Below are 14,388 nucleotides of genomic sequence, written 5' to 3'. Positions count from 1 at the left end.
GGTATGTTGTTATACGAAGTAAATGATATATATGTGCATATATGCTCACACAATGACTTACCACTGTCATGTTTGAGCTTCTGTTCTTTGATCATAGCGTATCCATCTCCTCCATCCACTAGGTAAGAGGGCAGCACCACTTTATACACCTTCTTGGGGACGAGCGGTTCGTAGCGGGGCACGCGACACTCCGTGCAGAGCACATTCACACTTTTAACACGGCTTCCAGACGGTTTCGATAAATCATACACCAGCTGAAAACCTGCAGAGGAATTATAAACCGTAATATGTGCTTATGGATTAGATTTATGGCGTTTTTATGTCATTCTGAGAGCTTGACGATGGTATTCCAGTGCTCAAATTGACGGGCATAGTCGTTTTAAATAGTTGCACAATGTACTAGGGCTGCCTTTGACTAAAGATTTTTCTAGTCGACTAGTAGTCGTTCATTTAAGTGATTAGTCGACTAATCGCACGTGTATATTAATAAGCCAAATCATAATAATGAGCAGTGTTGGGGGTAACGCATTACAAGTAACTTGAGTTACGTAATAATACTACTTTTTCCAAGTAACTAGTAAAGTAACGCATTACTTTTCAAATTTACAACAAAATAGCTGAGTTACTTTTTCAAAAAAGTAACGCAAGTTACTTTTCCACATTAATTTGACTGACAGCTCTCCTGTGCCCATGTTGAGAAAAATAAGTGCAGAGGTGTGTGTGTGAACATGAGGGTTATTGTAGTTCTAGACTAAATGTGAGCATTTATTTATCTCACTTGCACAATAAAGATTCTGTACTGCTCAAAATGAATAAAATCCGTCAAATGCAAAATCAGAGTACTATGCAAACCTCCAATAATTACATGTTAAATAAAACAACTATTTTTATGCATAATCTACCTTTATATTTAATTTACCAATGTCTTGCTGCTGCTGATGAAAATTACTAGATTTTTTGTTTTTATTGGTAAAACTTTTTTCTCCTGCGTCCTATTCTTCCATTATCCAGAGCTGCGCCCTCTACTGTTCATGCGGGAATTTGCATTTTTACCTCAGCCTGGGGCTTATTATTTCAATTTTGGTATGAAGAGGTCTTTACCGTTGCACAAAAATATAACTATTTTGTTATAAACAAAAACAAGCCCAGCCCAGCCCAGGTGAGAAAAAGTAACGTAACGCATTACTTTTCTTAAAAAGTAACTAAGTAACTCAATTAGTTTCTTTTTAAGGGAGTAACGTAATATTGTAATGCATTACTTTTCAAAGTAACTTTCCCCAACACTGGTAATGAGCCTTTAATACATAGCCTAAAGCTTGCCACAGCGCACCGGCAAAAGTAATGTTTATGAATGTGTCTAGCAAGCAGACCTGCCTGAATATTGTAATAATTTATTGATGTTTTCGGCTGCAGAGATTAAGTAGACGATGCTGACTCGTCATCTCCACAGTGGACGTGCCTATATGTAGGCTGTTTCATACAGATTATATAATCTTAGAAATCTGAGAATATTTGTTCTCTACTTGAATTGCTTGACATTTCAAGCTTTCTACAGATACATGTCTCATGTCTGTGAAGGAGGTGTACAGTGAGTTTTGGTTTATTTTAAGACGCGCTCAAGTTCACAGAAAACAAGATGGCAGAAAGCGCTTTTTCTTTTCTTTATTTTTACAAAGGCACAATGATTTCTTGTTATTGTGAGTTTACACAAATAAAAGTACAGTTTCGAATGATTTATTACTCTTGTCTGAATGACCAAAAATTACAGTATTTTAAGTTTCCGCTTTTGTCAGAAAAAAACGCAAGTGTTCGCTCGCCCACGCCTCCAGTGAAGCACGCTATACTTCAGCTTTCACACTCCACACAAACACTTGGATATGCGGCAGATAATAGTGCACATTTATCTATTTCATATTAATAAACCAAATAAATCATAATAGGGAGCCTTAATTCCCTATAGTCGCCTAATCAGATTAGTGCCAAATCAATAATTATTATAGCCAAAAATCACTAGGATATTAAGTAAAGATCATGTTCCATGAATATATTTTGTAAATGTCCTACCGTATATATATATATCAAATATGTATTTTTGTAATATGCATTGCTAAGGACTTCATTTGGAAAATTTTAAAGGAGATTTTCTCATTATTTAGATTTTTCTGCACCCTCAGATTCTAGATTTTCAAATAGTTGCATCTCGGCCAAATATTCTCCTATTAAAAAATTGACCCTTATGACTGGTTTTGTGGTCCCATGTTTCATAACGTAATCTAAGAATATTTGTTGTCCATTTGAATCCTTCCATTTAAAAATAGACATTTCAAGCTTTCGATTGATGTATTTCTCATGCCTGTGAGGAAAGTTCACGCTGATTTTTTTGATGTGCTTAAGTTCACGGAGAACGAGACGGCAGAAAGCGCAACATGTTTGTTTTCTTTATTATTCAATACAAAGACGCGAATAGACATTCTGCGACGCAATTCGCGCGAATGAGGCGACGCGAATTGAGCGTTTGACGCGTGAGTGGAAAATTCTGAACTTTGGCGGATATTCACGCCGCGTTAACCAATCAGGAGCTTGCTCTAGTAGTGACAACAATGAGGACAAAATCATATGTGGATACCGGGAGCTGTACGATACATCTTCATACATTATAGAAACAGGAATAAAAAGGATCTTGATTGGAAGAAAGTGAGTGAGGAGATCGGACAATCTGGTAAATTGTAAAAAGCGCTCTTTACTCAATTTGAGCTATACATAACCTATTGAGAGTGAGACTACAAGCTAGCTAAAGCCGGCAAATTGAGCTTATTCACCATATTTTAAAACAATCCATGTCAGCCATTTCTCAACGAGACGAGCCGCTGGCAGAAGCCCCTCCCATGACGTGAAATCGCATCTGTTGTGAAGTGAATGTCACGCGCGAATGAAGCGAGTAAACTCAAAATGTTCAAGCGTCCAACTACGCGCGAATATCACGATTTATTCACGCAAGTCGCGTCTGGTGTTAGCTGGTAAGGCTACTCTTGATGTAAAATGACGGAGTATTTTAAGTTAAATGTAATTGAACGTCTCCATGTCATGTAGGAAGCGTGCTATACTTCAGCTTCCACACTCCACACAAACACTTCAATATTTAATAATAGGCTAGTGCACATTTATCTAGGTTAATGTGAGCGCGAGCGGACTTGTGAAGTTGCTACTACTTGCATGTTTCAAATGTTTTATATTTGAGATCGATGGATGATAGACGAAAGTTTGGATTTCCTGCCGCCATTAACAATCTATCCCTCACGGACTGCATGAGTTCGCCTCAAGGTTTTTTCCTTTGACTAACCGATTAATGACATTTTTGGTCGACTAAGCCTCTTCTAGTCGACTAACGATTAGTCGACTATTAGGGGGCAGCCCTCCAATGTACAGTAATCATACCTGACACCTGTAGGAATTCTCCAGTGCTTCCTCCGTATCTGCGAACTGAGTGCTCAAAGACCTCTCGCAGAGTAGATCCGTTCATTTGGACCAGGTCAAATGTGCCTCCAAACGGCAACACCGCGATCAGGTCCTCCATCGTGATGGAACCTTCCATCAAAACAAATTTCAATATTATGTCTAATAATCACTGGAGTTGTGCTTAAGATGTTGAAGAACCGTACCATTTCTGTTTCGCTCATCTATAGGTGATCGAATGGCTCCACCGTTCAGAATACAAGAGCTGACATGGTTCCACTGGACTTCATCAGCATATTTAATATTAGTATGAACCTGAAATACAAGCAAAGAGGGTGTCCTATGGGTTTAAGGGCGAGATTAACAGCAAATCTAACACTTTATCTTCTGTCCTGGGTTGACAGCAGTCTAATTTACCATTTACTTTATTTTTGTAGGCGGTCCTTACAAATGTGATGTACAGTACATGCCTCCAAATGTGGTTTGGGTGATCACAAAATGCTTTGGACACTTAGATTTACTTTGGATGACCTGAAACTAATGTTAATACCAGGGGCCTATACGATTACCATCTGCCTTATCACTGAATAATTTGTAGGCGTTGAGGATGAAATGTTTGTTTATCATTTGCAAATGTAGTGTTTGTCCCATCTAGAGTGCAAAATAATGCTATCAAGGCAATTTTATGTTTAAAATCATAAACCTATTCACTTACCATTGCATCACAGATTAAATTTCCCAAATTACATTCACGAAATCGACATTCCTCAAAAGTTCCATTGAGATAGACGAGAGTCTGTCCTATATACAGAGAAGAGTAATTGGCCAGATTCTTCCTCCAATTGTCCACTTCTGCCTGAATTACGGGATCTAGACGAGGTTGAAAAGGACTTATCAAAAGGACAATCCACAACAGCAATGCATCACATCTGATAGGTACAGTTTAATACAGGGGTGTCCAATCCTTCTGCTGGACGGCTAACCTCCAACACACCACCCTGGAAGTTTCTAGTAATCCTGAAGGCCTTGATTAGCTGGTTCAGGTGTGGAGCTAAACTCTTGCCCTGTCCAAATACCCACACTTGCGGTCTTGGCCAATGAGAGCGCGTGCATGCATGTAAGTGCGCAAGACTGTCCCATGGTTTAAAAATGCAGTGCCCTTAATGCACACTAAATGCGCATCACGCTTTGGAGCGGTATTTGAGGCTAAGCGTAGCCCATCATGCATTATATTCTGGAACTCACCTGCCCCAAAATCGCAAGATGTTGAGGAAAACCTTCCACTGTAAGTTAAATTAATTTGATATTACAAATAATTTGGTAGTAAAACATAAAGTGTTGCATTGTTTGCAACAGTTAAGTGTGTCCCATCGGGTAATCAAAAGATTTATACACTCTTGCGGTCTTCACACATACTTGAACACTTGGGCCAAGTGCAGGAAATACATCTTGTAAGTAGACGAGTGGTCAAGTGCAAAGACCGAAAGTGTGGGTATTCGGACAGGGCATCTGAACGACAGTGGCCCCCCCGTGATCAGGATTGGACATGCCTCTTATAATAGTTTACAATATTTCCCAACTCCGGTCCTGGGGACCCACCGCTCTGCACATTTAGGCCTAGTCCACACGTACACTGGTATTTTTATAACCAGAGTTTTTCCTCCTCCGTTTTAAAAAACAATGGCGTCCACAAAAGCACGGTTTAAAAAAATCTCTGTCCAGATGAAAACGCAAAACCGCGCTGATTTCCACTTGGGTCCCATCCACGGCACCGATGCACTGAGGGATGCCATGGGCTCAGTGAAACCCTTCTGCAAGTTTACTTTGGACTCAGTGACGGGTAACTATATACACAGGGGCAGGGCCCAAGTGGACCAAAGCTTCACACACTTGCCTTACTATATTGTATTATTGCATTCTAGCACCTCTGTTCTGCAATACAACGAGATAACTGCGCATGTATCTGTATACATGCGATAAACGCTGTTAGCAGAGTTATTTAAAGCTACGTCCGCCATTGCATAGACTCCACTCATGTAAACAATAGCGATAACGGCGCACAATCTGACGTCAAACAAAGGAGAGAACGGCGCACACTTCGACTTAACAAGCCGAAATCTCCGGTTTCACCATCTACACGACAACACTGTAACCGGAGTTTCCAAAAATCTTCACCCTGGCCAGAGTTTTCAAAAAAGTTCGGTTTCAGTAACCGGATACTGCGTTTGCATGTGGACGAACAGCCAAACCGTGTAGAAAAAGCTGCAGGTTTTGAAAATACCCGTGTTCGTGTGGACAGGGCCTAAAGCAGTGAGGTAATTAAGTGATGATTGAGCATTAGTGATGAACACCTGCTGTTAACAAACCACTGAATGAAATAGTCACAATTTTAGGTCACCATTATGGTGATCGGTGTTTGTTTTAGTTGGGCTTTATGAACATTAGTTTTTTGTGTTTTCTGGCTGATGTCATGACAGTAGAGGCACCGCAACTGTAACAATCAGTCGGATTTTCATGATGAAATCTAAAACAATTGTAACTCCATGTCTAATATTCAAGTGATTTTATGACAAAAGTGCAGCAGCAAGCATATCAAGTGTTTGTTGCAACCACATACACTGCAAGCTGATTTCCTAACAGGGCAGCTCTAAAAAGGGAGCTAGAAGAATAGGATAGAAATAGGCAAGTTTAACTCTTTCCCCGCCAAACACTGAATTATCCAGATCTTATTGAGAAATCAGTATTTTCAACCCAGCCATAAAAAAGCTACTTGAGCTCAGACTTGAGTCTGGACTAGAGTCCAACTTTTGGATGCATTTTTACTCTGACCTGAGCCTTTGGGACTTGAACAATGTTTCAGAGTGCAACCGAGTCCAGCACTGTAACCAGAGTTTCTAAACTTTTTCCAAGTAATCTCAATGGCAAAATGTGTCCGAATCACCCTACCATAAATTTCCTGTTCAACTTCTTCATATGGATTTTGAAAAATCAAAAGTTCTAAGACTTGAACTAAACTAACCAGCTCTAAGGGTGCTTTCACACCTGAGCATTTGTTTCTGAACCTGGTGCGTTTTCTCCCTTGGTTCGGTTCGTTGAGGAATATGTGAACACGTGAATCACGCTCGGATCCACTTCCAAACCAATCGTTCCGAGATCGCCTGAACGAGGAACAGTTCTGGTTCTGGACTCTGGGACGGTTCACTTGAAGGTTGAAAGCAATCCGACCCAACGAACCAAATGGTATTATAATTCATAACGGGAAATGTGCTGTATAAAAGCAGTAGTGTCTGATTCTGTGAGCACATTAGTTATCACAGAGCACCTCTTCATCTTAAAATGTTGTTTAATTGCACTTCTCTGTGGGAGAATGCTGTCCCAATGAAGCTTTGATTCCTGCTCTAGCTGCATTATAACATTTGTATAGTGTTTACATGTGTCTTGACACAGTTAACCTCTAGAAAGCGCTGAGAGATCCAGAGAGAGCGTGTTTGAATTTGCTACAGTATTAATACAAATGTAGTGTATCATTTAACAACGGGAATGACAGCTATATTCTTATAGTGTTACAAATAAAGCCACAGTAAGCTCATGGAGCGAACTTGTCAGTTGTCTTGATGGATGACGCAGAGGAAACTCTGACCAATAAGAGGACCGCTGTACTCACATGTGACTTGCATAAACACATTTTGGTACGCTTTGAAAGTTTGCCTTGCGAAATCGAACTGAACCAAGAAGAAAATGCAACATTGTAACAAATCACGTCCCTGTTTCGGAACAAAACAAACAATCTATAGGTGTGAAGACGCCCTAAGATGAATCACAACATAACAAACTTGAAGCAAATCTGAAAAAACAAGATATTTCTTTCAAGAGGTCATGAAGTTCTCTTCCTATGAAATTACTTATTGCCGGGGTTCCCAAACAGATTCCTGGAGCCTTCCCAACACTGTCTCCTTAATCAAACACACCTAATTCAGATCATCAACTCAATAGTAGAGACTCCAAGACCTGAAAAGGGTGTGTGTGTCAGACAAAGGAGACGTGCAAAATGTGCAGTGTTGGGGCGGCTCCAGGAATGTGTTTGGGACCCCTGACTGACTGTATTTGGAAATATAAAACCACTTATAGTCATTAAGTATGAAATTATATATCTGTGGGTTAATGACATATTCGGCAAAGCTTCGTTGGCGTGAGGATGCGCACCTGCAAAACTCCTTTTGTACAATTTAGATTTTCATGGTAACAGCAAATTCTCAGCTCGGAGTTTGACCTTTCTACATGGTAGAACAATGAAGTTTAATGTCTTGAAAGGATCATTGCTAAAACAAATCTGTTTCTACTGAGAAGATGGGATTTTTACTTCTGGAAGCCTATACGCTCTATTGACTTACAAATTCCCCAGCCTGTTTCCACGTTTACCTGGTGCTATTGAGCCATTCAGAAGAATCGGGTTGCCAAAAGATTTCACCACATTCCCAGTTGCATCAAAAGTCACTTTGAGGAATCCCAGATATTTTCCAAATGCATAGGCCTGGACCACGGGAACCTTACGCCCATCCTCAGAATCGACCATGAGTGGGTATGGTCCTGCGGGAACCTCTGTGGATGGGGGCTCTCCTACAGATATCGGCACACAAAGTGGATGAATAAACATGTAAATCAAGTACAGTATTGGTTCTGTGCAAACGTCTAAGGCACATTAGATGGTTCACAAAAACATTTGTTTCAAGATGGTTATTTTTATATTTTACTACAGTGAGTTACACTTATTCAAGGTGTAACACTGAAATTATACATTTAAGTACAAATATTGTTGTAATATACTATGTCCACCCGTACTTTAAAGCAATATCGTTTGTAGATTGAAATGTGAAGATTATTTGTTAAATTTCATGTTTTAACCACACTAACACTTTCCCTCAGTACAGATAAAAATCAAAATGATTCCCGTTCACATGGATCCTTTAGACTGGGTAAACCCAGCCTGATCTGCCGGCGATTTGATTTCACCCTGCAGGTCAGTCTGGAAACCTGTACATTAATTTCTACTGCTTCTGTTACACTTTTGCGGGAACCAATCACAGACTGGCTTATCCACCTGGCGCTCTATTGGCTGGTTTAATACGATGACGGATAGAGAAGCGATGGGTCGTTGCCTGTTGATCACGCCTCTTGTGGTCTGATTGGTTGAAGGACTATCCAATTGCGTCCAGAGTCATTTAATTTATGCTCGTTTATCATGCCTCTTGTGATCTGATTGGTTGAAGGACTATCCATTTGCATACAATCATTTAATTTATGCTCGTTTATCACGCCTCTTGCGGTCTGATTGGTTGAAGGACTATCCAATTGCATACAATCATTTAATTTATGCTCGTTTATCACGCCTCTTGCGGTCTGATTGGTTGAAGGAATATCCAGTTACGTGCAGAGTCATTTAATTTATGCTCGTTGATCCGCCTTTTGTGGTCTGATTGGTTGAAGGACTATCCAATTGCGTACAATCATTTAATTTATGCTCGTTTATCACGCCTCTTGTGGTCTGATTGGTTGAAGGACTATCCAATTGCGTACAATCATTAATTTATGCTCGTTTATCACGGTTCTTGTGGTCTGATTGGTTGAAGAACTATCCAATTGTGTACAGAGTCATTTAATTTATGCTTGTTTATCACGCCTCTTGTGCAGTAGAAAATACAGAGCAGACTCCCCAGAACAATGTTCAATCTTAAATTGAGCTTGGTCTGGTGATAGCCAGACAAATGGATCCACAGAAACGGCTAAAAATGCTGTATTATGCATGCCAGACAAGTAATTTGGCGGCCATTTTGTAAAGAAAAAAACGACACGCTTGCGAACATACGTATTCAAACGCACTTGCCTAGACTAAACACGTAATGCTTACCGTTTATGTTTTACGGGACTTAAATTTACGGTTTAAAAAAGCTGTGGTTCCCAGTACTTTACCATAAAAATACAGTACACTGTAAAAAAAACAAAACAAAAAAAACAGTGACATTTACAGTAAAAAAACGGCAGCTGTGGTTGTCAGTATTTTACAGTAAAAAAACGGTAGCAACCTTTTATGTTTTACAGGACTGAAATTTACGCCAAAAAACCATTAGCGGGACTTAGATTAACAGTAAAAAAACATCAGATGTGGTTCCCAGTACTTTACTGTAAAAAATACAGTGACATTTACTGTAAAAAAAAATGGCAGCTGTGGTTGTCAGAATTCTACTGTAAAAAAAAAACGGTAGCAACCTTTTATGTTTTACAGGACTGAAATTTATGCCAAAAAACCATTAGCAGGACTTAGATTAACAGTAAAAAAACATCAGATGTGGTTCCCAGTACTTAACTGTAAAAATACAGTACACTGTAAAAAACTGAAATTTACAGTAAAAAAAAAAAAAAAAGGCAGCTGTGGTTGCCAGTATTTTACAGTAAAAAATATGGTGGCAACATTTTATGTTTTACAGGACTTAAATTTATGACAAATAAACACGTAATGCTTACGTGCATGCCGTCACCATTCTCACAGATTCCCGTTTTTTGAAGTTTGCACAGAGATGATAAAGATATCGTTTCAAAACTATTTCAAAGTTTGTGTTCTCAAGCCACCAAACACTGTTGCCATGCAAATGCACAGCCAGAACGCATTAAAGGTTTTCTATTTTAGTTTAAAATGGTGTTGTGTAAGCGGCTCCAAAGCAAATAACTAATGATGTTATCCAACGAAAATGAATCAATCAAAAACATACTTTAGCTGGACAATAACTTTCCTCTTGATCTGATGTACAGCCAAAACAATCTCTCTTCCATTCATTTCCTATTATCCCTGTAAAGCTGCTTTGAAACGATCTATATTGTAAAAAGCACTATATAAATGACTTGTCTGACTAACAATAACAACAAAAGTGTCCACTCCTATATTAGATTGATTAGATATGGCTCGGGTCCCTTTAATGTAAGTCTTTTTTGCCCATCTTATCATCAACCAAGTGAAAGTCTGATCACTTAAAATGATAAAACACATGATTTGTGGCATCATTCATGCCCAAAGGACAAACGTGAACACCCAGGTTTAATACTTGGGGTTAGTGGCTCATTCAGTGTGATCAGTGCTAATGCTGATGCTAGACAACACAAAGCCTGCAACAGGGCTGAGTAAAATGCTAATGAGCATTACTTGGCAACCTGACCAGTTTCGGGAGCAAAGGAAACTTTCATGTCACTGTTGTCCTGGTTAACTGTTTGGATCGAAATAAAACAGAAACTTTCATCTTTAAACCCATTATGCTGGCAAAGCTCATGTCTTTTATCAATGCACAGATTTGTCACATTTAATGACAGTGGAAATAGAGGTGTATGGGTGTCACTTTGTTTGTGGTGAGATCAGCACAGTCCTTTAGCAAATTCACCTGTGCATACACCATAACCACTTTATTGTATTTTTGAGGAGTTTTACATAAATACAAGATCCAAGAGACCGCAGCCCTGATCCCAGCTACTGTAATAGGCAGAATTCACTTATTTAGAGCACATTTAAGAGACTGGAAATAGAGTTCTTGTTCTAATCATGAGTAGGAATAACCACAAATAAATTAAATGTAACAAATAAAATGATGCACATCCTCTAATTTGTGGATCTGCACTGTAAAATAAAACCATGTGAAATGTAAAATACGGTAGCAACATTTTATGTTTTACAGGACTTAAATCTACAGCAAAAAAACATCTGAGGGACTTCAATTAATGGTAAAAAAAAAAGTGATCAGATGTGGTTCCTAGTACTTAACCATATAAATAAAGTAAACTGTAAAAAGAAAAAAAGTTTATGTTTTACAGGACTTAAATTTACAGCAAAAAACATCAGTGGAACTTAAATTAATGGTAAAAAAAAAAAAAGAGAGAGAGAGAGAAAGTGATCAGATGTGGTTCCTAGTACCTAACCATATAAATAAAGTAAACTGTAAAAATAAAAAAAAGTTTATGTTTTACAGGACTTAAATTTACGGTACAAAAACATCAGCTGTGGTTACCAGTATTTTACAATAAAAAAAAGGTAGCAACCTTTTACAGGACTTAAATTTCCAACAAAAAACATTAGCGAGACTTAAATTAACTGTAAAAAAAAAAAAACATCAGCTCTGGATCCCAGTACTTAACTGTAAAAATAAAGTAAAGTGTAATAAAACATTTTTTTATTATTTTTTAAAAAGCAACCGTTCATGTTTTACGGGACTTAAATTTACGGTAAAAAAAACATCAGCGGTGGTTCCCAGTACTTTACCATTTTTTTTTTTTTTTAAACAGTAAGATTTACAGTAAAAAACATCAGCTGTGTTTGCCAGTATTTTACAGTAAGAAAAAAACGGTAGCAACCTTTTATGTTTTACAGGACTTACATTTCCGACCCAAAAAAAAACATTAGCAAGACTTAAATTAACTGTACTTAACCGTAAAAATAAAGTAAACTGTAATAAAAAAAACTCAAATTTAAAATACGGTAGCAACCTTTTATGTGTTATAGGACTTAAATGAACGGAACAAAAACATTAGATGTGGTTCCCAGTACTTAACTGTAAAAATACAGTACACTGTAAAAAAAACCCTGTGAAATTTACAGTAAAAAAACATCAGCTGTGGTTGCCAGTATTTTACAGTAAAAAAAATGCGGTAGCAACATTTTATGTTTTACAGGACTTAAATTTATGACAAAAAAAAGAAAATTAGCAATTAACGGTAAAAAACATCAGCTCTAGTTCCCAGTACTTTACTGTAAAAATACAGTAGTAACCTTTTAGTTTTTAGGACTTAAATTTATGGTAAAAAAATTTGATTAGTCCATTTCACTAAAGTACTAACATTTGTAAAGCTTTGTAATATACTGAAAACTGTAATATACTTCAAAGTTCACCACAATTATTTTTCCACAAGCTGAGGCTCATATTAATATAGAGAAGATGCACATACACACAAATACAAAACACCATCATGGGGACTCTAAAATAATGTGCTAAACATTCATTAAGCAACACGTGATGTAACATAAACCCAAATGTATGTAACTGATTAAAAAAAACTAAGAAGAAACGTTCAATACAAACATAAATATATTTTTTCTGCAATCATACACTTAGGGAGTAGTGAAAAGCACATACATATAACTCATGCACATTCATATAATACACACCTGTGAACAAGAATGTATTGGTGTGCCCTCCAATCACAACATCCACTCCCCGAACTTTCTTCGCGATCTTTTTGTCCACTTCGAAGCCAGAATGTCCCAGGGCAATGATCTTATTAACACCCAGAGCAGTGAGTTTATCCACTTGAAGCTGTAAAGCAGTAACCTCATCCTCAAACTGGAGATGGGGGCCTGCAAAACCATAAACATTTGGAAAAACACCATCATATTACGGCAGGTAATAACCTGTGTCCATCCACCATAATCCATTTAAACGTGCCACTGAGCAGATCAGTCACTCTCTAGTGAAAGTGATCAACTGATATGATCTGGATTAGAGGATGTTTGCAGCACTAAGAGACTAAACATGGGGTTGGAAGAGGAGATTAAAGCCCTTCCATTCTGCAAAAACAACTAGCCTGTGTATGTGCATGTGTGTGTCAGTGTATTTCTTTATGTGTATGATATAAGGCCGCATAGCATCCTAGAGTAGCCAATCTGGATCATACTTGCTTTGTTTATTTAAAGGGTTAGTTCACCCAAAAATGAAAATTCTGTCATTAATTTCTTACCCTCATGTCGTTCGACACCCGTCAGACCTCCGTTCATCTTCAGACACAAATGAAGATATTTTAGTGTAAATCTCCATTGGCTCAATGGCACTTTACACTCTCAAGACCCTTAAAAGGCACTAAAGACGTCGTTACAAAGTCCATCTCACTACAGTGGTTCTACAATAACTGTATGAATCGGAGACAATAGTTTTTGTGCGCAAATAAACCCTAAATAACGACTTATATAGTGATGACGATTTCAAAACACGGCCTCATGAAGCTTCGAAGCGTTATGAATCAGTGAGTCGATTCAGCAGTTTGAATCGCCAAATTTCAGCAGTTTGACACGCGATCCGAATCATGATTCGACTCACTGATTCATAACGCCTCGAAGCTTCATGAGGCCGTGTTTTGAAATCGTCATCACTATGTAAGTCGTTATTTAGGGTTTTTTTGCGCACAAAAACTATTGTCGCCGATTCATAAAGTTATTTTAGAACTACTGTAGTGAGATGGACTTTGTAATGACGTCTTTAGTACCTAAAGTAATTAATGACAGAATTTTCCTTTTTGGGTGAACTAACCCTTTAAGGGCAATAGTCTAACTGAAACCCATTCTTCCAGCCAGGGACCTGGAAAAAGTTGGCTATATTTTGTCCTGTCTCGAAACATGTGGCTCGCTTGCAGCTGGTGCTGAAAGGTTGTAAATGAATGCTAGGAAAGGGGATCATGTTACTCCCTTGTTGTCTCTTTTAGGATACAGTGCAAGATTTTGATATATGTTTTTAAAGCACTTCACGGAATGGCGCCAGAATACTTATCTGAGCTTTTTAAGCCCCACAGTCCAAGCATATCACTAAGATCATCGAAATAAGTTCCTCCTAACTCTCACTCGTGCACGGCTCAAACTGAAGGGTGATCGTGCTTTTTCTGTCGCTGATTCACGACTGTGGAATAATCTGCCACTGGATGTTAACTCTTCCTTAACTTTAAATGTCTTTAAGGACCCTTTAAAGCTACACTATGTAACTTCTCCGTCCACTAGAGGTCGCCTGTTCAAAACAAAGGCGTAGTTTGATGACGCCACGTTTGAGCGCAGAATCTTGGGACATGTGGTCTTCACCTCACAGCCGGTGGAAAACAGTCAGGATAGGACTCGGGCAGAAATCATGTTCATGGATGTGA

General features: G+C 38.4%; 1 protein-coding gene across 1 annotated transcript in view; it reads right to left on the bottom strand.

Annotated features, from left to right (window-relative positions):
- Positions 1-14,388, bottom strand: part of nt5e (5'-nucleotidase, ecto (CD73)) — a 31,612-nt gene that overhangs the window by 725 nt on the left and 16,499 nt on the right. Inside the window, exons 3-8 of the mRNA XM_079830429.1 lie at positions 12,653-12,841; positions 7,873-8,070; positions 4,169-4,323; positions 3,660-3,768; positions 3,436-3,585; positions 62-262 (exon numbers count right to left, since the gene is read on the bottom strand). Of these exons, the coding sequence (XP_079686555.1) occupies positions 62-262; positions 3,436-3,585; positions 3,660-3,768; positions 4,169-4,323; positions 7,873-8,070; positions 12,653-12,841 (1,002 nt within the window). The remainder of the gene's footprint in view (positions 1-61; positions 263-3,435; positions 3,586-3,659; positions 3,769-4,168; positions 4,324-7,872; positions 8,071-12,652; positions 12,842-14,388) is intronic.

Source organism: Gobio gobio (assembly GCF_949357685.1).
Source record: "Gobio gobio genome assembly, chromosome: 12".
Taxonomy (NCBI): domain Eukaryota; kingdom Metazoa; phylum Chordata; class Actinopteri; order Cypriniformes; family Gobionidae; genus Gobio; species Gobio gobio.
Note: the sequence above shows the minus strand (reverse complement) of the source record. Positions and strands in the feature narration are given on the sequence as shown.